The 24176-nt window shown below is 37.8% G+C and overlaps 1 protein-coding gene across 1 annotated transcript in view; it reads left to right on the top strand.

Annotated features, from left to right (window-relative positions):
- The window catches only part of astn1 (astrotactin 1), a 377251-nt gene that overhangs the window by 95462 nt on the left and 257613 nt on the right, over positions 1 to 24176 (top strand). Inside the window, exons 6-8 of the mRNA XM_026312724.1 lie at positions 9970 to 10119; positions 11790 to 11939; positions 16058 to 16225. Coding sequence (XP_026168509.1) covers positions 9970 to 10119; positions 11790 to 11939; positions 16058 to 16225 — 468 coding nt within the window. The remainder of the gene's footprint in view (positions 1 to 9969; positions 10120 to 11789; positions 11940 to 16057; positions 16226 to 24176) is intronic.

Genomic DNA, 24176 nt, shown 5'->3' on the forward strand with positions numbered 1-24176 from the left:
TAGGGTTTTGACTTGGATTCACCTTATACTGTAGCTTCGCTCCATTTCAGTCCTCCTATGCCTTGTGGGGAGGCTTTTGGCTTTCGTTTCTGGTGTTTTCCTGCAGGATGGCCATGCTTGTTTAAGAGCACATCCTGTCATTTCTCAGTCATTTGGTTAAAATGATGTTGGAACAATGTGTAGGCTACTGTTTCACTTACCGTGCACCTTGTTCACAGTAAACATTTTGACTTGATGTAGAATGGAAAGGTAGAGCTACTAATTTTATGGATGACCCTGTTCTTTTTAGTTGTGTGAGCTGTACCACTGATGCTGCATGAGCTGACTGCAGCATCGCAGCACTGACACAACCATTAATGATGTTCATTACATGTGCATTATTGATAGGAAGGAACAATTATGTTTAGTTTTAAAGTGCAAATTTATAAGCATGATGTGAAACATGTCAACAACATTGTCAACAAGAGTGGTGGAAGGTCGTCCACATAGCTTGGACATGCAAGCCAGTTGTCAAGTAGGATCCACTGGCTAACATGATGATCTCTCAAGATGATCAAGATCGGTCAGACATTTTCTGATTGTGTTGGTGTACGTTTGACATCTCTTTCAGCTCTTTTTGCCAAAGAATTCAGCTTTGTTTTAAAAGCATATCTGAATGCCACTCTCATCATTTCCAAAAGGGAAATTGTTTGAGATGTGAAGATTTATCATACAAGTAAGATCATTTCACAATCCAAGCATTGCCTGTAAAGCAGTCCGTCAGTAGAAAACCTTCTCTGAGAAGCTTTTTTAGCAACTCCTGTCTGACCTTGGCATGCAGAAGGACTTGTGAGTGCTATGTCCATGTCATTAGTGCACAAGGCTTGAAGTAATTAATCAAGAACTGCATTCCTAAATAAACTATTGAGCTCTGGTGAGTTTTTTATTTGGCTGCATTTCATGATAGAGGGCACGGTGTGTGTCTTTTTACTCAGGCAGTTAAGCCAGATGGCCTTGTGTATTCCTTGTGTTTAAAAGCTGCCTTAAATATGTGAGTAAACTCAACTTAAGAACATGAGTTAAATTGATGTTGAAAAATTGAACATTAGCTAAGAGTTAAGCTTCTGAAAACTTATAGACTTAAGTTCAGTGTCATTATAAAAACTCATTATAACATGTTTAAGAGATAATATAAGTTCATATAACCTAAAGGAGCTGTCAGATTTTACAGTGTACAGGCAATTTAGTGTCCCCAGTCAAGCTAACCTGCATGTCTTTGGACTATGGAAGGAAACCAGGGTACCCACAGAAAACCCAAGCAGACATGGGGAGAACATGCAAACTCCACACAGAAAGACCCTGGGATGTACAGGGTTCAAATCTGGAACCTTTCTGCTGTGAGGCAACAATAAAGCAGACGTGTGTACTAACTAATGTGCACAAATGACTATTACTTAAACCATATTATCAACAGGTAAATATTCTGCATGTGTGACTAATTCAACAATAAAAGAGAGTTGTTGAAAATCCAGGTTAAACATAAACTGTTCCTTTTAAAGAAAGAAACATAGATATGTTCTGTATAAAAATATAGTAAAAAATAAGATAAGAGGGCCTGTGATGGACTGGTGACCTGTCCAGGGTGTACCCCTGCCTTTCACCCAAAGAGAGCTGGGATAGGCTCCAGCAGATCCCCATGACCCTAAATAGGAATAAGCAGGTATAGATGATGGATGGATGAATAGATGAGATATTTATTTGTCCCACAAAGGGGAAAGTCAAAGTTCAATAATGAAAAACTGTTACTTGTCTCTGACTTGATTTGCTCTTGTATATATAAATTCATATTTCAGTGTCAATTACAAGTGTTAGCAGTGATTTTATTTCTGTCACAAATCTAGCATCCTTTCATACCTATTGTATACCATTGGACATAACTAACGTCTGGTACTTATGCCTGCAATGCATGCTGCCTTATAGATCAACATCCTGCAGTGACTATAGGCTTGTCTTGTTTTCATACAAACATCTAGCACCTTTTGGCTCTCATTTAATCACAAAGACTGACAAATACCTACTGTGTGAGATTTAATCTTAATTCCTCAGGGGACACTTTTATTTTCCCCTGTAAGCCAGGCTGGGACATGCCGTTACATTTCAAGTGCCATTCTGGTAAGGAATGAGGAAAATAGTTATCCTTGCTTTTGTGATGAAACTTAACTACATGTAAGCATCAAGCTAAACCTGTGAGCCTTTGGGCTTCTTTTTTTTTTTTTTTGGGAAGCATTTAAAAACCCACATTTACCACTAATTTTCACATTTGTGGTAAACTTCTACGGGGAGTGTATAAAATCACATTCTGCACATTTATTTGTGATTTTGATCTTGTGGTGGAAATGTTATTTCAGTAAATTTAAGCTGCACATGTCTGTGACAGGTCAGCTTGCAGTCGCCTCAGAAGCTGTAAGGTACATTTTCTCTTAACCGTTTCCAAAAATCCTTTTTTTCTTTGACATCAGAGTCATACTGTTGCACTTTGAGCCACTTTAAGCTATTTCAGTGTAGATGTATTGCATTATAGCCAACACTTCTTTTAAATTTTCTCTTCTCTTAAACTAGAGCAGTCTCAAAACTGTCCTTGACAGCTCTGCTCTATTCAGGTATTCAGAAAGCCACTTACAGTAAAAGCTTCACTTCCTGTAATTGTGAACTTGAAAATCCTGATAAAATCTCTTTGAAATAACAGGTGGTTTACTTGGCTTTATCTCATCATTAGATTTGTTGTCACAGTGTTTTTACTGGGTATTTGAAGTACAAACATTAACCATAACACACAAACAAAAGCCATAACACACAAAAAAAAAGCACCTCATTTTCTGACAGATCTGACCTTGGGTGCAGAAACGGTGGGATGAAAAGTAATTATATACAGCACTGCTTCTCAGCAGGGCAATAATGAATTGATTAGTTGATTGACAGAAAATCTATGTAGAGCACTTTTGGTAATTTGTATTTTTGTAGAGCAACAGACCTTATGGTCAGATTATGCTCAAACAGAACTAGTTCATATATACTCTAAAGTGTTAACAGTTGTTTCAAACAGTACACAGTCAGGCATCATAAAGATGACTGAGATATTAGACAAATAGTTGTGTAAAACAAATCAAAGAGCCCTGGTGTCATAGTTCCAGACCTGTGTATTGTGGCTCTTGTTGTATTTTTACTATTATTAGTAGTTTCTTGATGTCGCTGGACTCCCTCCTCCTCTGATCCTGCTCACTTGACTCTGTTCGCCTGCTTCCACTTCCCTCTTTAGTCTAGTTTCCCTAGAGCTATATCAGTAGCCTGTAGCCTAAGAATTTCAGTCTCCTACATATATATATCCTAGATTTGAACTCTCCTCAGACTCACACAGTTTTCCTAGTATTATAATTAAAATGTTTATCTGCATTGTGGCTATTGGTTTCATAGTTATAGAAGTGATTGAAAATAGACTACCCCTATCCACTGCTGGAAATGTGTTGGGGGTTTATTTACCTGTTGAACCCGAGTGGCCCCAAATTTGGGGACTTAAATGAGCAGCTACCAAAGACAGCGTGAAACGATGCAAAAGAGTGATATTTCAGTTTTTCTTTTTTAATAAATTTGCAAAAATTTCTACATTTCTGTTTTTTTCTGTCAAGATGAGGTGCTGAGTGTACATTAATGAGAAATAAAATGAACTTTTTTGATTTTGGCAAATGGCTGCAATGACACAAAGAGTGAAAAATTTAAAGGGGTCTGAATACTTTCCGTACCCACTGTATACTCACTGGACCATTATTAGCTGTACAAGATGTCATGACAACTCACTCAGTAGGTGAAATACCTTATTGTGGGCAAAAGTGTTGGATTGACCCACCAGACTTACACTGTCATAAATCTATGACACTAGCATGGCTAAAAACTGAGAATCATTGCTGGTTCCATCTGGTTGTAGCTTATCTGTTTTTCCTTTCTTGATAAACAGAAGCCACACTAAAACTGAAGATTCCCCATTAGGCAACATATTTCCTTTCTTATAAATGCACCAATATGAATTTTGAAATTGTTCAAAAGGATTTCAAACCCTTAGCCTAGTTAAAGTGAAAACCCATTGTCTGTGTTTTGTTTGCCTATAGACTGAGCAAAGCTGTCCCAGTTTTATAAATGGTGTTTCTGAGCTCCTGTCATCGATACTGCCCGAATGTGACAGTTTCTCAATACCAGGTGATTTTTAATATCTCTTTTTGTTGCTTTGACATTTTTTGCCACAGAATTCTTGTTCTTTAGCTTCAGCTTGGGCTTTTCTCTCACTGGACCCACTCAATCAAAGGGACACAGACTTAGATGATCTGAAATTAGGGCCTCTATTCTGAAGTCTGCCTTTCTTCACTGAAGAAATTCAAAAAGATTGTCTGACCTTGTCTGACCTATACTGACAGAATATGTCTGTCAGTATTTGGAAGCTAAAACTGCTCTTTGTGTAGCCAACAATCCATTCAAGTAATGTTGTTTAGGAAACATGGAGATCGCTTGATCCTCCTATTTACAATTCTGTTCACCATTTGTGGCTGATTTGCAAGCCGTAAACCTGGAAACTTTCAGCTGTTCTGCTTGATGAGGACACAACAGTATTTCTCATTCTCTGTAAAGCCAGTCGTTCATTTGCACAAGAGCAGCAGGTTTAACACAACATCTTTCTGTCGTCTGAAGATTACTGTATGACAACAAATGTACAGAGCTTAGTATGCATATGTATATGTTGTAGTATCAGAAAGACTAACATACCCATACTGCATTGTATAAATACCTGGCTTCAGTGCTTTTTTTCCAACTGGGCACTGTCAGAAGAAAATATTTCTCAAATAGAGCAATGCATACTGTACAATGTCTATATACTTTGACAGACTCTTCTTGGAAAACTCCTTGAACTGTGGACCTGAAATGTGTACTTTTCAGTGCATTGCTACTTGCTAAAGCAGCAAAAGGAAATTGAAATTAGGTTTGATGTACAATAAAGATGGCTGAAGTTGTGATAACACTACTTAATTTAGCCTTCAACACATGTCCTCTGTAAAATACAAACTGTCACTTGATGACAGCACTGGAGCTTCAGTTAAGTGATCCCATAATATTATTTGTCAGACAAGACTAAGTGGCCTGCCTGTTCAGCTTACAACGAAATTACCAAACAGAATATACACTGTATATGCACAAATTGCCAGTGAGTTTATAACAAGACAAGGGTAATATTTTTGAACAGCTGGCTGTAGATTTTATTAATAGCTAGTGCATTATCTGTCATAAAACATATTGTAACCTCTACATTATGCTTGGCAATTAGATCATTTATTGCTACAAACTGATTCTATAGTGTAGCTTTGTTCTTTTAGGCATGCCTGCAGCATCCCTTTGGGATAGCAATGTCAGTCAGTCAGCCCATCAGAAGTAGTGAATGGATTGCCGTGACATTTTTGTACAGTCATTCATGGTCTTCAGAGGATGAAGCTTAATGACTTTGGCGATCCCCTGACTTTTCATTACCATGAAGTTGACATTTTGGGTTTCAACTGAAATGTCTCAACAATTATTGTAAGGATGGACAGTAAATTTAGCAAAAACATGTATAACTCCCACAGGATGAATTGTAATGAGTTTGATAATCCCTTGACTTCTAGCACGGTCATCAGGTCAAAATGTTACATTTTCTAAAACTTTTGTCTTATAACCAATTCCAAATGATGTTTTTCAGGTAGTTCAGAGGTACTTTAAGCAGCAGTATCATCTGGATAGTGCTAATTAGAAATTACTAGCATGGTGAGATGATGAACATTGATATTCAACAAGCAAGTACAATGTTTATGATGATCATCATTGTATGCATGCTGGGATTGTCATTTTCAGCATGTTAGCAATTAGCTCCAAGTAACACTGTTAAAGAGTTGCTAGTTGACTGGAGACTCTTGTTTTGCTTATTTGCTTTATCATGTTATCATACTATTCACGTTGTATTCTCATTTAACTTTGGTACACATATGTTAACATCGTCTTGACAACTATATGATAATGAAACAAAACTGCAGCCAATCTGAGTTGACAGGACGTGGCAGACAGGTCACCAGTCTATCACAGGGCTTACACATAGAGACAAACACTCTAACTCACATTCATGCCTACAGGCAATTTAGACTCACCAGTCAACCTGACGTGCATCTGTTTGGACTGTGGGAGGAAGCTGGAATACCCAGAGAAAGCCCAATCAGACACGGAGAAAACCTGCAAACTCCACACAGAAAGACCTTGGGTCAAGTGGGATTCTAACCCACAACCTTCTTGCATTGAGGCAACAGTACCACATCACCTTGCCACAAATGTAACAACAAAAATTAATCCAGACAAAATGTAATCAAAATAATTTCATAATAAGAAACAAATGGGAAATTGCATCACATCTTGTGTACTTGCACAATGTGTGGTTATTATTTCTTATAATGTTAATTTTTTACTTGAATAAGTAGCTCATTCTTCCCCAGTTTAGTGCAAAGATATTCTATTTGTCGTCATTTCACTGCAGAGTTTGTACTAACATGCTGAGTCTTGTGGCAGTAAACATTTCTGGGGGGAGGGGTGGGGGTTGTGTGCAATGAGTATTGCTTTATTATTAAATCAGTCGTATGAAATGCGACTGAAACAATGGTGTCATCAAAAATGCCATCCCACTTGTGAAGTAAAGCAACGGCAACATCTGTGCTGTCAGATAGTCATGGCTGCCAATAATATTTACACTGCACATTCATATCTTCAGTGAATATTGTTCTGAAACCAACAATATGAAAAGCTGATGAAGCTGCTGTCATGAAAAACGTCCTTCTCGGTTTGTCACATTGACATTGCTGCCAACACTGTTTTCATTCCCCCATTGTTTCTGAGGGATCTTCTCCAGTTTAATCAACCACGTCTTGGTTGGGAATGTTTAAAGCTCTTCTCACTGAGCAGTGTTAACATGAATTTTATTTTGATATACCCCACTGAGGCAGCAAATCTTTGCTACTCTGATGGATTTTCCCCCTCATTTTGTGATTTGCTATCCACTAACACGTCTAAGACAAGCTTCAATTCATGTCTTCTAAATATAGCTAATGCCTCTGCTAAAACACATATAGCTGAAACTCACTATGTTGTAGGAACAACACAGTGTGTTTAGTCCTCATTCTGGAGATCATAATGTCATATTAAAGAACACATCAGCCACTTTCCATTCCTAGTTGAAATCAGGGACAAACTCATTCCAGTACAAATTGAAGATTCATTCATATAGTCCCCAATACAGCTTTGGATTCACCTTTTTTTCTTTTTGCATCTATCCTGTTTTTCATGAATCACTCTCAAATAAAACAAACAAGAGTCATGTTGGTATCTTCCAGAAAAAACATGTCATATCCAAATACATGCTGTACATGTTCATTTAGCCTTATGTTTTCCATCTGACATACTTGATGCTTCATACATCATCCCATCTATATATTTTTAAATTGAGAAAGTTTTACATAATGTCACAGTTATTGTACAGTTGGAGCTCAGATACTGCAACCAGTTTTTGTTGATCAATTATTTAAGTGAGTTGTTAAGAAATAAAACTTTACTACATTGTTGTGTTTTACACTGTTGATCAGACAAAAAAGAACTATGTGAAGACATTATCATCTTGGACACTGGGGAGTAGTTATGGACAGTTTTCCCTTTGTACAACATTTATGGATGAAATAATTAACCAATTAATGAATAAAATTATCAACATTTTCATTCAGAATAAATGTATAATAGAAATAAATTAGAGGCCTGATACACAACATATATATTTAATATATACATAGTGTATGCAGTATATAGTATAGTTGTAAAAAATTGCTATTACATGTTTTAAATAGTAGCACCTTCACAAGGACATTGTTGTGGGACATACAGTATAGAGGCTTATTAACATCATTCTCAGATTGCGAATCAGACAAAAGATCAACATGTGCAAGAAGAAAGTGTTACATGGGTTATGCAACACTGTTGATTTTGACCTTTCCTGCTAAATTACTGTATCATCTCTTCAGTGGATGTTAGGAAGAGCTGCTAAGTGCCATTCATTACTTAGCCTCTATACATATTGTGCATTAAATGTATTGTTTGGGTATTTCTGTATCCATTCAAAAGGGACCCATGCTTCCACTGGAAGGGACAAGTACGTACAACAACACTGAGTCAGTGTATTATAACTGAGATGTGACATGAAAGTGTATTATTCTAATTGACTGGGCTGCTGTACTACAAGTTCAGTCCATTAGTAAAGATCAAAGATTTATATAACTTTAATGATTACAAGATTAAAGCATTTGGAAAGCAGTGGAACTGCTTTAAATCGTCACAAACAAGCATAATATGTTAATCCCTGAGTCTGTTGTTATAGCCACCATAGATGCCCATGCTGTTCCGCACAGGAACCAGTACTGGGGAATGTCATAAAATTTGAAATCCTTTAAAAAGTTCTTTGTTTTTGTATTTTTGAAGCATTTTATGTTAAAAACTATGTGAAACACTTCCTATGTAATAATAAATGTAGAAAAGTCACGATATAGAAGGTTAAAATGAAATGTCCATATTTGTAAAAAACAAACTTAAGTTGTTAAACATATTGCCCCATCATGTCAGAAATATAGCGCATGGAAACAAATTTGCATACATTAGCAAAAATGGGTGTTTCTAAGAGCCAGACAATGTAATTGCTACTTGTAGTCTCAGGTCATAGAATTAATTAATGCATTCATTGACATTAATTTATTAGCTTGAAAATAAATGCATTTGTACCATCAGTATTGATTGCAAACAACATTTTTTTTTGTCAGGTTTGCTTGTAGAAATGGGCAGTAAGGGTTTTATAAATACATGCAGCTAATATCATACATACAGTAGCAGTAGTAGGATAGGACTGTATATCAGTTAAACTCTACTTTAAACATGTCAAACTTGCTGTACCTCCACAAGGAAGTTCAGTAATTTCCAGTATTCGGCTGAAATAAATCCATTTTGGTTGGAAAATTAATGTTGAAAGCTGATGTGACTCCTTCAGCTTCCTCATAGTGAGGACCAAATGAGACTCAGTAAAAACTGAAATTTCGTGCAGTTTATCTAAAAGCCAATAAAATGTTCTGTAAGCTAAAATATTCAGACATTGCTGCTTTATAAATAGTTCAGTCTGTAATGAGTGATGTATAGTTTTCTAGATTTGCTGAAATTCACATATGCTACTTGTTTTTTCCCATTATTACACCAATTCTCCTCCTTAATGTATATTTACTATATCCACTGTAAAAGGTTTTCCCCCCAAGGCAAACCTTAATAAACAGCTCAAGGTGAGGTACACTATAAATCTTATTGCATCCCCCAGGAACTTGTTACAGCAAAAGGCCATTCTCCTAAAAATGACAGACCAACCTCAAGATGGTGCACTGTGTGAACTTCTGCACCCACATCTTCTGAGGGTTTTTGTCTGGCTTCTTTTTCTATGTGGAAATCATGTCAGGTTTAATTATAGTAGGCTACTAAAAGAACTACATTAATATACTCTTGCTGTGTCAGTAAATGAAAAGGCTAAATCAAAAGTTTTCAGCAATGTTAAATCAATATGCCCAATGAAAATAAATAAATAAACTTGTTCTCAACCCTTTCTTTAATGCAAGACACCATTAACTCTCCACTTAGTTTCCATCTCCATTAGCCCACATTTCAATTATTGATTGAAGAAAACTTTTATGCTCTGATCTGTTTTCACACTGGATCCATCAGTGGGCTCATCTTCCATTCTGGCTGCCCTTTCCCTGCCATCTCTGTGATGCCAACTTTAGGACAAAATTGCCCACCATTGGTTCAGGGTTTTTTTTTTTTTTTTTTCATCAGAGGTGTATTTTTGTGTGAATCCAACAGCGGGTTCAACTTTCTTGAACCCAGACGGGGACTCTGGGACGGAGGCAGACAGTGAGCCTCAGCTGGCCTTTTACACCGACCCAAACCGCAGTCGCCGCCGGAGTCGAGGTATGAGAAATGGTAATGCCAACAGCGCGTGGGGCTCAGGGGGTAAGGAGGACTCATTCACCTACAGATAGTTTATCCCGCCGTCTGATGGTATTGCCATCATCACGACGCATGACAAGTGACCTTCACAGTGCATATAGCAGATGGCTGGCTCCAGTGTTTTGTGTGCTCATAATTTTGAGTCTTATAGGAAACAGAATTTGTGTATATGCTGTGCACAGTATATACATAGGCGTGTGTGGAGTGGTTGTGAGCATGTGATACTGATCTCAGTGCAACTGCATACAATCTTGTTGACTGAAAATGAACAAGATGATGAGATCAGAGGTTTTCAGTGGACAGTATTTTGATATTGATTGCATTTTAAAACACAAATACCACCATATTCTGAAATAATATTACACACAAATATTATTTCTAAGGAGGATCCTGTACCAATGCTGCCAAAGTGAAGTGGTGCAGCACGCTTTATCTGTCAGCATGCCATGTCCTTTTAGCTTTGATGTACAGTAATGCGGTGTGGAAGAGAGACAGAGGAAATAAATAAATAAATACATGAATGAATGAATGAATAAATAAACAAACAAATAAATAAATAAATACACAAAGCACTGAAAATAATAGCTGCTGTCAGATGGCGTTACAGAGCTTTATAAGCCTCCAAGCCAATTATTCCCCTGTCATGTGCACAGGTGTCACAAATACGGCGAAGCCTCCAGAAGTGTAGCCAACACCTTTAATTAGAGCAAGGTTTAAGAATAGGCTAAAGTGAAGCAACACTGCCCTTACTGTGTTGTTTAGATCCGGAGGAAAGGGTGATTCATAAGGGATGACAAAAGTATTTCTTCAAGTCAGGGGAATGATAAGAGAAGGATATTAAAATAATCCCAATTTTCATATAGTCACCAAAGAGATATTTTTGTAGTGTCATTAAAAATCAGAAAATATAAGATATATGTATATATAAAGGTGAAATTATGCCCTACATCCACATTCTCTGCAAGGTACTTGATTTAATAAACTAGCTTTATACATAATACGATAGGTCAGCTTTCTACTTTGGCTTTTGTTTAAAGGATTGCCTTGGGCACCTTTTGAATGAGAAAGTTCTGCCAGAGCCATTTAAAAGTGAGAGCGTAATCTAGAATTATTCTGCTAATAAAAATAAATAAATAAATACAGTAAATAACCACCTTAAACAATGTGTGGGCAGCTATACTCAAGGTCACTTTGTGATTTTGTGTGTGTGCATGTATGAGGTTGCATTTACCACTTTTTTTGTGTTGCACTTTGGAGTAAAAGAGATAAGGGAAGCTTTTTCAATCTAGCAGGAAGGAAGAGCAGAGGAAATAGGGGCGGTTACAGAACAACCTCTGAACCATTTTACTTAGGCCCATGTCTCTTTTTTTGCCTGTATCTCAGTGTGGATGAATACCCTTCAAAGGGAAACCTTATTTCTGTGGCACCAAGCTATGCCTAGTCTAAACCTTGTGGTTTTTGATCCAAAGGGCTGTTTCATGGGCGCTAAGCCCTGTTTTTGGCTTGTTTGTAAAATGACTCCCTGTGTAGGGAGTGTGTATATGTTTGTGTGGCCGTGTGCATGTATGTTTATGGTTTGGAGGGGCTATGGGGGAATAAAGTGTAGTCACAGCTTAATATACCTCCACTGTTTCCGCCTCCCCCCACTCCTTTTCTGTTTCTGTTCCCAGCAGCAGGTTCCCCAAGGAGCCCCATCAATAAGACCACCCTGACTCTGATCAGTGTTATCAGCTGTGTGATTGGCCTGGTTTACTCTTCTCACCTCTCCTGCAGCCTCTCAGTTCGAGTAATCCTACATGTGCCGGAGCACCTCATTGCTGATGGTAAGACTTTACACCAGCCTCCGGTTGTGGATACATCCTTTTCCCATATAATTCTGTGGGTGCCATACCCACGGGGTGCTGACACTCTTTGAGAAGGTTAGCTCACTATATCTCTGTGCCTGTGCTTTGAGCTGCTGATTTTGTTTGCTTTCACAAACACAAAGGTACAGTAAATGCCAGGATGACCACTGTCCCCCAGGTTTCCCATGTGAGACCACACAACAGATGTGCCCTCAAAAATATAGAGCACATTGAGGCCAAGTCACAGTGATTATCTGCAGCAAATCCTCCATCACTCTTCACCTTGAACTTTCTGCTATGTTGAACCACCTTGCTAATGAATTTCAATGTAGCACTTACTAGAAAAAAAAAAAAAAAAAGCACCACAGGGGCCAGGCACTAGCTCTTGCTGCCTCATTGGCATTTTTCAGCTGTCACAGGAGTGAGCTGGCAGTCCAGATATATTATGGACTGTGACTGAGCTCACTCATCTATCATCTGCAGGTCTGAGTTGATTTGGAGCACTGTTGCTTTCTGGTGGTATACACTAGCCTGCCAGGGAAATATTAAAATTCCTGGGAGGCGTACAGGGAGGGAACTTTGAGAGAGAGATGAAAGATGGCGAATTTGCCTGTTGAATTACAAAACTGGGATCGATTTAGAATGTTTCCATAAATGTCTCCACAATCTCATCAGACTTGATTTGATGTCATGGTGAATCAGATAGAAATCTGGATTCTACCACTGGGGAAAGAAGCTATTAATGCCAACAGCTGTGCATGTGTCTGCCTTCAGATACTGTGAAGAAAAGCACAGAAATGTAAAGTCCCACCTTTCTCCTTGCCTTTCACGTCCAGGAAAGAAATCATCTGTTTGTGTGCTTGCACATGATGACAATATCTGCTGCTATTCAGCAAACATAACAAAAGACAGGACAAACTTTTATGTATGAGTTTGAGGTAGTCTAAAATAGAAGTGTGACTGAGGTTTATCATCTCAGATTGTATTTTGTGGTGGCCCTGTGGTTTAGTGCGCTAAAGCACACAACATACAGTCGTTGAACCAATAGGGCACCTTTGTTATACATCATACCTAGTCCAGGTCACAGTTTTTTAGCAACTGATAAAGAAGAAAAGAAAAATGTGTTGTCATTTGGTCAGAAAGCAAACACATTCAAAATTTGACCCAAAAAGTCTGTTTTTTAATCCTGTGAGGGTGAATGTATCTAAATCAAAATTTTATCCAACAATTGTTGAAACATTGATTTGACACACATGCCAACGTATGGGTAATGCCAGAGAAAACAGTCAGGGGATCACCAAAGCTATTTAGCTATTTCATCCTCTGGGAACCACGAATGTATGTGCAAAATTCCATGTCACTGTGCAGTTTCAACAAGTAGTGACAGACACTCTGGCTGCTGTGGCTGAATAAACACAAGTGAGAATGAGTAAATTAATATCTTTTATAAGTATCTTTCTCAAAATTCTTACTATAATACAACTAGCAGTTGTATATATTTTAGCCATCAGTGGCAGCACTGTTTCTTCACAACACTTGAGTTGGGAGTGAGAAATAAATCCTACACTACTTTGATTGTGTTGACCTAAGGGAAGATATTTCTAAATGTCTAAGCTGCTGGGTGCCGGGGACATGATATGTAGTATAATAGTGAAATTGTGAAAGACATGCTTATCTTTTTCCTTTTTCCTATGATTATATGTTGTTTTAGGTTCAGTCAGTAATCTGTATAACGTATAAATATCTGATGTGATATTGCTAAATCTCTGTATAGCATGACTGCAGTGCCACAGCACTTCTTAAATCAGCTATGTTAGCAACTCTACCAATTCCTGCTCTGGCGGTCCATTCAGGCACTTCCAACCTCCTGTGAGATTCTGATGATGAAGTTTGAACTGATGATGAAGTTTGCTCCAGATTGATCCACATTGTGATAAGTGCAGGGGTTCTTGTCAGAACATCACAAAGCATTTATCTTTAATATTTAAATCAATTCCATGATGCAAAAACAAAAATATTGCATAGCCTTGATTGACAAAGACATCAAATAGGATATACTGTATAATGTTACAAGTTTGAAAGTTTTTCTTAGAAATCTTCAAAGGTGATGGGACTAACTAGGGCACACAGCCTGTCAAAAGGTCATTAAATCTGCTTGGCTTAGCAAATAACCAGTGGAACCAAATGGATGAGGCTTTCATCAGTAATTGTTCTTGCTAATTTACAGAAGTGTATAACTCCCAGCATCAGTAACACCTGTCATGTAATCTATTCAGGGCCCTTAGCCTCCTTCTGTTTGACTTAAAAAAATCAGGGAGCGTGTAACACCAAGTCAGTTAATCTTCAGATATATCAATCTATCTATTTCGGAAGCACAAGTGATTGCAAATCAGTTTCACCTGCTTTGGTACAAATGAAAGACAACAGGAAATGCGTGTGGTGGCCACAGACAAATGTTCTCCCCTCATCCTTCCTGACTGATTCTTCACAGGTTTTGTGTTTTGTTAGTGTCCTTGTTGCTACTGGTATCATGAAGCAGTACCTGCTGCCCAATCAGGTTGCCCAGGTAGTCCACTTAATCCAAGATGGCACATTCATATGTGCAGTCACAAAAAGGTTTGCTGTGTCTCCCATCACATTCTCACGAGGACAGAGAGATACCAGGAGACCAGAGGAACAAGAGGAGCACAGTGAGAGCCCTACAAAGTGACGTCCATCAGACTGCTGCTGTGCATGATTCTGACCAAACTGTCAGAAACACACTTCATTAGGGAGGCATTAGGGCCCATTGTCCTCTAGTGTGACCTCTGCTCACAGCCCAGCACTGTGCAGCTTGATTCACCAGACAACACCAGAATTGACAGGTCTGCCAGTGACACCCCATTCGCTTCATAGAGTCTGGAGACACCGTGGTGAATGTTATGCCTGAATGTTATGACCTGTTTGGTGGTGGGTCAGTTGTGGTCCAGGGAGACATATCCTTGTAGGGTCATACCTCTATGTACTAGCCAACTGTACCCTGACTGCTGTGAGGTACTGGGATGAAATCCTCACTTACTGTCAGACCTTACACTGGTGCAGTGGACCCTGGGTTCCTCCTGGTACATGACAATGCCCGACCTCATGTGGCCAGAGTCTGTAGCTAGTTCCTGGATGACGGAGGCATTGATGCCACTGACTTGCCCTCATGCTTCCCGATTGAGCACCTATGGAAGATTAATTCTCATGCATTCAATACCACCAAGTACCACCACAGACTGTTCAGAAGCTCAATGATGCCCTGGTCCAGGTCTCCCTGATCCCCCAGGACACCATCCACAGACTCACCAGGAACATGCCCAGATTTGGTTAGGAGTATATACAGGCACATGGGGCCATACACACTTCTGAGTCACATTATGAGTTGCTTCAGCTGCTAGGCATCCCCTAGTGTAACTATAACAAATGTATATTATTGTGTGAGTCATGAACAATTTACATCCTTGCAGATATTTGTTTAACCACCATGAAATATGTGTACACAAAATCCAGACCTCTGTTTTCTTCACTTACCTTACTCCTCCTGGCGCATGTGTTGGGCTGCAGGGGAACAGAAAGGATGCCTCAGCTGGCTTACTCTTCTTACTGATAACAATACCCTACTAGTCTTGGTATTATAGGAAGTGCTTCAGTAAAATGTTCTTCTTAGTAAATATCTTTTTTTATTTTAGTATTGTAGTTGTCACTGTTTGTGATCTTGACTGAATGTCAGTTCTGATACTAAAAAATACAGTTTTTTAAAATATGACATTAGTGGAAATGTAAGAAATGTGCTTAAGGCTTGTAATGCAATGTTTTCAGGGTCAGGGTTAATCTTGAAGCAAATAAATCTTTAGCATCTCATTGTGCATTTTTTAATGTTTTTTTTAATGTTTCGAATTTGCCTGAAGATATTTGAGTTGCAAAGTCCAAAATATTATGTGTACATGTCCTTTTTGCTTTAGTTTTAATAATTGAAACAAAAGAGAACATTTTGATATGATAAAATTTACTTTGTTCCTACGTCCTCCATCCCTTATTTCTTCTCCCTTTATGTTCTTTATGGGCCTCCTCCTCAGGATCACGGTTCATCTTGCTGCAGGGGAGCCAGTTAGACGCATCAGACTGGCTGAACCCAGCCCAGATCTTGCTGTACTACCAGCAGAATGCCAGTGGACCCTGGGTCAATGAGCTGTGTGGAAGACGCCTCCTGGACCCCTGTGAGCACCAGTGTGACCATGAGACAGGTGAGTTTAGGACACATACATATCAGTGCACACACTTTCCAGAGTAAGGCAGCAGGCAATCACTTGACTGTTTTTAGCATAACATGGTGTGCTTGAGAGACTTATATCCCATGACTTTACTCTTTAGGCAGTGCTTGTCTAACACATATTTTGTTTTTAGAACAAAAATAAACACATGCACAATTTGCATCAAGCTGTTTAACATCAAGCAATAACTATATATATATATATATATATATATATATATAACATCAAGTCATATTCCGTATACCATCAAGTTGGCTTGATGGTAGCAGATTGGTGCACTATTATGTTGTGTATTGACTCATTGCCATTGCCTTGTAAACTTGCTGTAGGAGGCAGAACGGGCATTCCCATTATTAGGCTCTGCAGAGCCCCAGTCCTGCAAAGTGCCTCCAGATCTTGCAGTGTTTATCACTCACTGTGAGCACCTCACCGGCGACTCTTTAATTGTTTACAGTTGTGACCATGGCTATGCCCAGATGGGCGGCAGGGCCTGAAATAGAAAATAGATTGCCTACAGCACTTGACCTGATTTTCGCCAGGAGAGGTCTGTGTGGAGCTGATCTTTTAGTTTGCTTGTCTCCACTGTGAACTTCATTTGCACTTTAGTTAACATCACGAAAAGCATATACAGTTTAAGAAATAATTCAAAGTGGAATGTTGTATGTGCGAAAAATGTGCAAAATAAAATAAATATAGTATAGATTGTGGTAGAACAAATTTATAATGAAAAAAAGTATAAACGAGTGTGAAAAAAGCATCATTGATGTACATACAGTAGCTGCTGGCAGGTAAAAGTTCAAGAACACAAAGGGTTTTTATGTCAATACAAACACAAGGCATCAATATCACATTATGTATAAGAATTAAATTAAAAGCAGAAATTTGTTATTCTTTGGTGCTGAAAATTGCGTGATAATGGTTTCAACTCTGGATATCTAAAGAGACAAATTGCAATTGCTCATCCCCTTGCTGATTGCAAAACAATGCATTCATTCTTCAAGTTATTCTGCTGTGATAATGCCATAGAATTTACCTAAACATGTATTTTATTGTGAGAAGCAAAATAGCCTTAGCTCTGCTTGCTCCACTGAATCTTTTGCTCCTTTTTGCACATCCACTGTGAGCTTTTCATTGGATGCATTATGACATGTCTGACATATGTTTTGATGTAAATGCAGATCATTCTTTAGTTTTTGCACATAAGCATATTTCAAAATACAACTTAAATCCATCTGTTATTAAAATGCAGTTTACTGACACCATTGAGAAGGTCAAAATGTGTGGCACATTTGGCTCTCCAAAGCTTACTATTTGGTTAGGGAACATAGTATTGCTTTGTTGTGCTTCATGTATTGTAACTCAATCTTACTCAAATTTATTAGCATTTTAGTTCAGAATTTTTACAACAGGTTCAAAGGCATCAGTGTTCACTAATAAGGATGTTTTTCATGGTCTGATTTAAAATTTTCATTTATTTTACATAAATTTTTTGCATTCCAGAATTATCTCAAATGTTGCTTATCTATAGAGCCCAAGGTTGTTCATTTTGGACTCACAGTTGGGGAACTGTTACTCATTGAGTTTACTGCATTATGTTCTATACAGGCAGAAAGTCAAACCAAATGGTAAGGGTATAAGACAACTCGTTAAATATCGACTGTAGATAAACTATATACTGCTTCAAGACAAAATAATAATAATAATAATGATACTTCATAGATGTTTATATTGCACTTTTCCATATACTTCAATATTCTGGAGAAAGTTAAATAGAAGAACTTAGAGAACCAAAACACAATAAAAGAGTAGGACATATTGTGCTTCCACCTCAGCTAGTTACACCTATTGTTTCATTTACTGTGAAGCTAATGTAGGATTAGATCAAATATTGTTTACACTTGCCAGTGAAAAGACTTTTGTCCTCATGACTTCCAGTAAAAGTGTATTGAACGGTTGTCTTTTGAACAGGAAGGATGATTATAGGTAGAAAAGCCTGTTTGTAAGGTCTAACTATTGATTTAAGACAGAGTTGAATAATTATGAGCATAACTTTTAATGTTATTGACCCCTGTTTGAAACCATAAACACACAATGACAGTTAGGTAGCTAAAAGTACCTAGGTTTTTCTTCTTTTCAAAAATCAATTTCACTCTGTTTTGTTTAGCACAAGAATGTATCCGTAAAGTATTGATGGACAGATGAATAATGTGTTTTAATGATGAAGGCTTGACATGCCTGAAATGACATTAATGCTAAATTATACTGCTGGTAAGTTGAAGAAAATGCCATGTCAGTAACTGATGGATGGTACGTTTATTAAATTCTTCATGACCCAGAATTTAAAATATTAATTGAATACAGGGTAAAAAGTAAAAGCCAAGTTAGAAAAATATTGTTGTGCTCGTTCATTTGATCTTCACTGGCTTTTCTGTAATCACACAATTTATATTTTTGCACTTTTATAAAATTGCTTGCAAAGGCTTAGCTGGATATCTAAACAAGATATCTGACTACGATACCTAATATTTTATTCAAGCCATGAACCATATTCAAATTCCAAATGTGGACCAGTGTGCTGATAAAAGAGAAATGTAGAACATTTTATTGTTTAACAAGGTCTTTATCACTCTCTCTGTCAGTGAATACACTTGGTGTTCCCTGCCTCTAAAACTCTACTAAATCTGTCAGTGAATACATTTGGTTTTCTCTCCCTGCAAATTCAAAATAGACCTTGTTGTTTTAACAAGTTAGACACAATTTGTCCTGAAACTCAGTCCTTATTTCTACAAGTAAATCTTACTGCACTAATGCAATGAATACTTGTAGACATGCATTATTAATAGGACCCACTATGGTGTAATTATTTTCCACCTACTATCACTGTAGTGAATTTAGTCAACTTTATCATTCAGAAGATAATACCAACATCATATAAATAATTTCCTGTCATAGATTTTTAACATTGTTCTTGCTTTTTTTGAACAACAAATATTTCAAATCAAGATTCTGACACTGTCCCTGTGGAGATGCAATTGACAAAAGACTGGCCTTAATAATTGTGTCACTGCAATTTTTAAAGAAGTCCCAGCTGGACAAAAAGCTGATTTGAGGGGTCTGTAAAAAAATGTCCTTGTGTCATGCTGTCAGAGTGATTTTGCGTATTCCTATTGACACAGTACAGACATTAATTACCTGAATTAATGTTATACTGAAAAAAGTGTCATGCTCATCAACAATCAATACATGATAAATAATAGATGGTATAATTATTATTTTCTATGAATTCTAAGTTGATTTGTTGTTATTTGTTATTGATTTCATAGATCTTACTCCCTTTGTTACTCCCTGCTTCAACTTATTTCTATTCAGAGTGCATTATCTCTTCAAACACAAATAATATATTGTTAGGAAACCCAAAAGCAGGCAAAGAACCAGAGATGCAAGGCCAGGCAGTCCAGTGAAGGTGAGTTTATTTAACACTAAGGAACATGCAAGAAACACATGAGGCAACCCAAGAAAACACTAACCAGACTTGAGGATCATAATCTGCAGGAGGCAGGGTACAGGCTAAAATCTAACTGCAGATAATGCAAGAACCAACGCACAGCAGGCAACAGGTGACACATGACACTAACACCACACAACAAACCAGCCCTGAGGAGAAAATGACTCTGGTTTAAATAAGCAGTGAACAGGAGATAACAAACCAGAGGTGAAACTAATCAGAGGCAATAACAGCCAAGCAGCAGAAATCAAGGGAACATGTTTGCATTACTGGAAACGTGCCAGAATTGAACAGAATGAATCATTTTAGTTTTACCTGGTTTCCTGCACAGTATCTGCCAATAAGTCACTTAATTTATGAGTGCAGCAAGAAATCTCACATTTAAAGTGGAGGAAGTGTCTTCCTTGTTTTGCATCCATTATTCAGCAGCCTAGTGCTCCCCTGGGCAATACCAAGTGAGTTCTGAGACCTTTAAATGAGTCAAAAAGCTGGACCAGTATGTCTCATGCCTGCCTTTACTTGAAATAATTCCTGAGACTTACCCACACAGCCAAACCCACAATCTGCCTACTCCTTAAAATTATATATGGACTAGCGCCACTAACAGCAAGGTGTCAGTAACTGTATTGTATTTTTCATATGAAGCATTTATAATGAAACTGTTTTGCATGAGTGCTTATGTGTGTGTGTTTGTTAGTGTGACACTGTGCACATTGGAATGAAAGTGTGTGTGGGCTGGAAGGAGATTGCAGAGGTGCCACAGAGAGCTTAAATCCAATCCTCTTTTCTGGTGGAGGAGATACTGATGAAAACTGAGATGGGCTGTGACAATATCTGAGCTGTTCCTGCAAGACATTAAAAGAGGATGGTGGAAGTTTTAACAAGCAACACTTGCCTTGCTGCTGAGTCCTGAACCTGGACGCTTTCAGTACTGACATTTTGGCTTGATTAATGTGAGATTGCATAATGGATCAGTGTGGAGATCTGCTTCTTGACCTGAATAATTTTGTGCACAAGTGACATTGAACATAAAGTAAAACGGTTCTTGCTTTCATTGCTGCCCACACAACAGATTATGAAGTTATTTAAAGGAAATCTGTATGTGTAGTCAGCCTAGTCCCTAAATACAGTTCTTTTCTATGTGTTTTAAATGGTGGCTAATAACAAGATGGGATGTGTTGAAAATAGTGTGGAGCTTAGAAACTGGATCAGCTCATCTATGCTTTTCAAATATAGAATGAAACATTAAGTGAAATTGTAAAACAATTTTGAGTACAGTGCCGTAACTTCAGAGTCCAGTCAAACAGTAATTAAAGCAAGATGAGGTGTTTACAATTGTTCCATAGCCACACAACAAATGTAAATGAATCCTAACAGCTCCTGTCATTTCATTGCTTTTTTCAACACGTGAAATTGGCTTTCTAGTGTCCAACATTTCACTGCATGTTTTACAAAGCAGCAGAGCAGCAATTATGTTCAGATCTGTAGTATCTGCAAGTTGAGAATGCTGCCAAAGGAAGTGTTGGAATCACAGCCAGGTGATAGTAAAAATTATATGAAGAGGTGGTTTTGAGTTCTTCTCTCATTAAATATTTATTTTAAGCTCCACAAACATTTCTTAGAACTGTGCTTCTATGTATGTATTCAAAAAGACATTTTCCTGGCCTCTATATTTTTCTGTGCGCCTCCAATAAATTCAGCCTTGTTCTAGTCACTGAACCAGCCTTTTCACCACTTTGTCCTTGCATCTTTCTTTATGCTGCCTCCCCGGCAGACTGCAGCATAAAACAGCACACTTGCTACCAGTACTAATTTGGTAAAACGTGCAGCATCTTCCTGCAGATGTCTAATGACCTAAGGAGCCTTTCTTATAGAGTGTGTCTGTGTTCAGTGACAAGTCCAACTTATTGTCCAGGTGAACAGGAGGGATATTTGTAGGCTGGCACCACCTCAGTGTCTGCACCACAGATGTTGACTGGATAAGGAGGATAAGGAGCCCAGAAAGGAATTGGTAGGAACACCAGAGGAGCTAAGCACCAGTTACTGGTAGACAAAACTACAAGAAAGCCTATGACTCAGTGCTGTACACATGGATACTGGTGTGCTTGACACTGTACAACACCAGCAGGACTCTAAGAGCCTTCATCAAGAAGTCAATGGGAATGTGGAAAACAAACCTAAAAACCAAATTTAAGCCAATTGCACAAGTCACTAACATGTGTGGTATCTACCAAGGAGATGCTCTGTCACCACTGCTGTTCTGCACAGGCCTGAACCCCGTAAGACAGATCACCCCCAAGATTACTGGTACCGACTACCAGGATACCAGGTGTGAATCAGACATTGACTCACTGATACATACTGCTAGAATCTAGAGAACTATGGCTGGTTCAAGGGCAAAGGGGACTGTTGCAAATGATGATTAGATTAAGACATAATTGTGGCTATTATGCCTGTTAGGAAATTAGAAACAAAGCAGTTAGATCAGGCAGATTTCAGTCAAATCCACAGGTTCATTTAACTAATAAAGAAGGGTTTTTGATTCAGTTTAGGAACATGGACATAATACAGTATTGCAGTTCTATGACTAAAATTGCATGGACACTGCTGGTTGGTTCCCAGTTGCTTAAAACAGTTGTTTTCAATAACTTGGCAAAACTGTTGGCTTGACCAGAACCTCACTGTTTGACTGTTGGTCAACATCATTGTATTCCCAGATATCAGTAATTGTCTTTCTCAGTACAATCCTATCAAAATGGATAGAAATAATGACACTAAAATAATACCCCATGTGAAATAGACTGCAAAATTCTTTTAACGAGGATTAACTGTTCTACTTCATGACTATCTTTGTTTATGAACTGATCCAAAAATAGACCTGACTGTAGAATTTGAGAGTGTGGTTTCCTCTACCTCATTCACCTTTACTTACTAATGGCCAAGCACATCAAATAACTGAAGCTCTTGAATGTATTTGCATTGTTCAGTCAAAGAATTTAAATGGATGGTGAATGTTTATCGAGTTAATACTGTTGGATGTGCAGTTCAGAATGATTATTTATTCAAAAGGCACAAATTATTCACAACATTTTCTTTTCTCTCAAGAAAGATTCTTATTTTTTCAGGTCTCATTTACTCCCATTTTGATGTTCAGCTTAACTGGACAGTCTTAGGACAGCTGTGTCCTCTCAAGAGCACTCGATGCTCTTGAATATTATTATGCTATCAAATGTAAACACCCTCTGAAGGAACAAACCACTTGAGTCATTGTTTTTGTATATAATATGACATGATATGAGCATGTAAATCACTGAGTGTGATTTATTTTTGCCTGGCAAGGTACAGACAGTTGACCTTTTTCATTAACATTCGTGTGTAAAAGCCTTGGTCCTGTACCCTTCACTTGCCTCCTGTTGAGCATGAACAGACCATGTTGTATCATGTTGTAACCCTCTAAATGAAAGGTGAGGCCCGATCAATCACCCTGACCAAAGGCAAGGCTGACATTTCTCCAGGGAGCTGACAGCAGAACAAAAAGCTGATGTTTCATTGTTGTTGCTAAAAGGCTTCACGTTTTAGATGGTTGCCAACGTAAATGTAAATCCACCCACTGCTATGTTGCTGTAGTCCCATTTCAGATTGAAGTTTCTAATTTTTTCACTTTTTAAAAACAGTCAGTAGTTGTTTTTAAAAATCCTCAATGATCATGTATTTATATCAAACAATCCCGCATGAGGCCCTGAACCAAAGGTTTATAAACACTTTTAGATGATCATGGTGCCTCAGTCTGTAGGCAGTACAGATGAGCAGTGTTGCATGTGATCCTATTAACAACTGCCCAAAAATGCTGCCTGAGTATTAACTGTGTAAATCACAGTCTCAGATAGGCTTTACTTTAGTAAATAATGACAGTGCCAAGTGTCTGTTCATTAGAATAGTCACTGATCTAATTGCTTTACATTTAAATGGGGGATGTTAACTAATCACATGGACCAGTCAGATAATTATGGAAAGTACTAATATTTGCTCATCTAGACATTTGCAGTAAATATTTAAAATATTTAGATTTTTAAATTCCCAACAGATGTTTTTAATTTTTTAATTTAATTTTTCAATTAGGCCCAGGATCTAAGAAGGTAAAAACTATTTAGAAAGCCAAAGTTGTTTTTGTGTTTCAAATTAAAGAAGTAGATTTTGCGGAGGATGAAACAACACAGAATCACTGTGATTTTTGTCAGTCACTATTGCTGGTAAAAAAAATAAAATAATCCTCAGGCATGATAATAGTATCAAGAAGATGAAACATCTGATGAAACACCTACAGTACAAATACCACTTAGCTTGCTAGCTTAGAATGAGGAACTGCTGACTTGTCCAGAACATCACAATTTTTTCTCACTCCAAGATTAGAAGAAAAGT

Source organism: Mastacembelus armatus, chromosome 17 (genome assembly GCF_900324485.2).
Source record: "Mastacembelus armatus chromosome 17, fMasArm1.2, whole genome shotgun sequence".
NCBI lineage: Eukaryota > Metazoa > Chordata > Actinopteri > Synbranchiformes > Mastacembelidae > Mastacembelus > Mastacembelus armatus.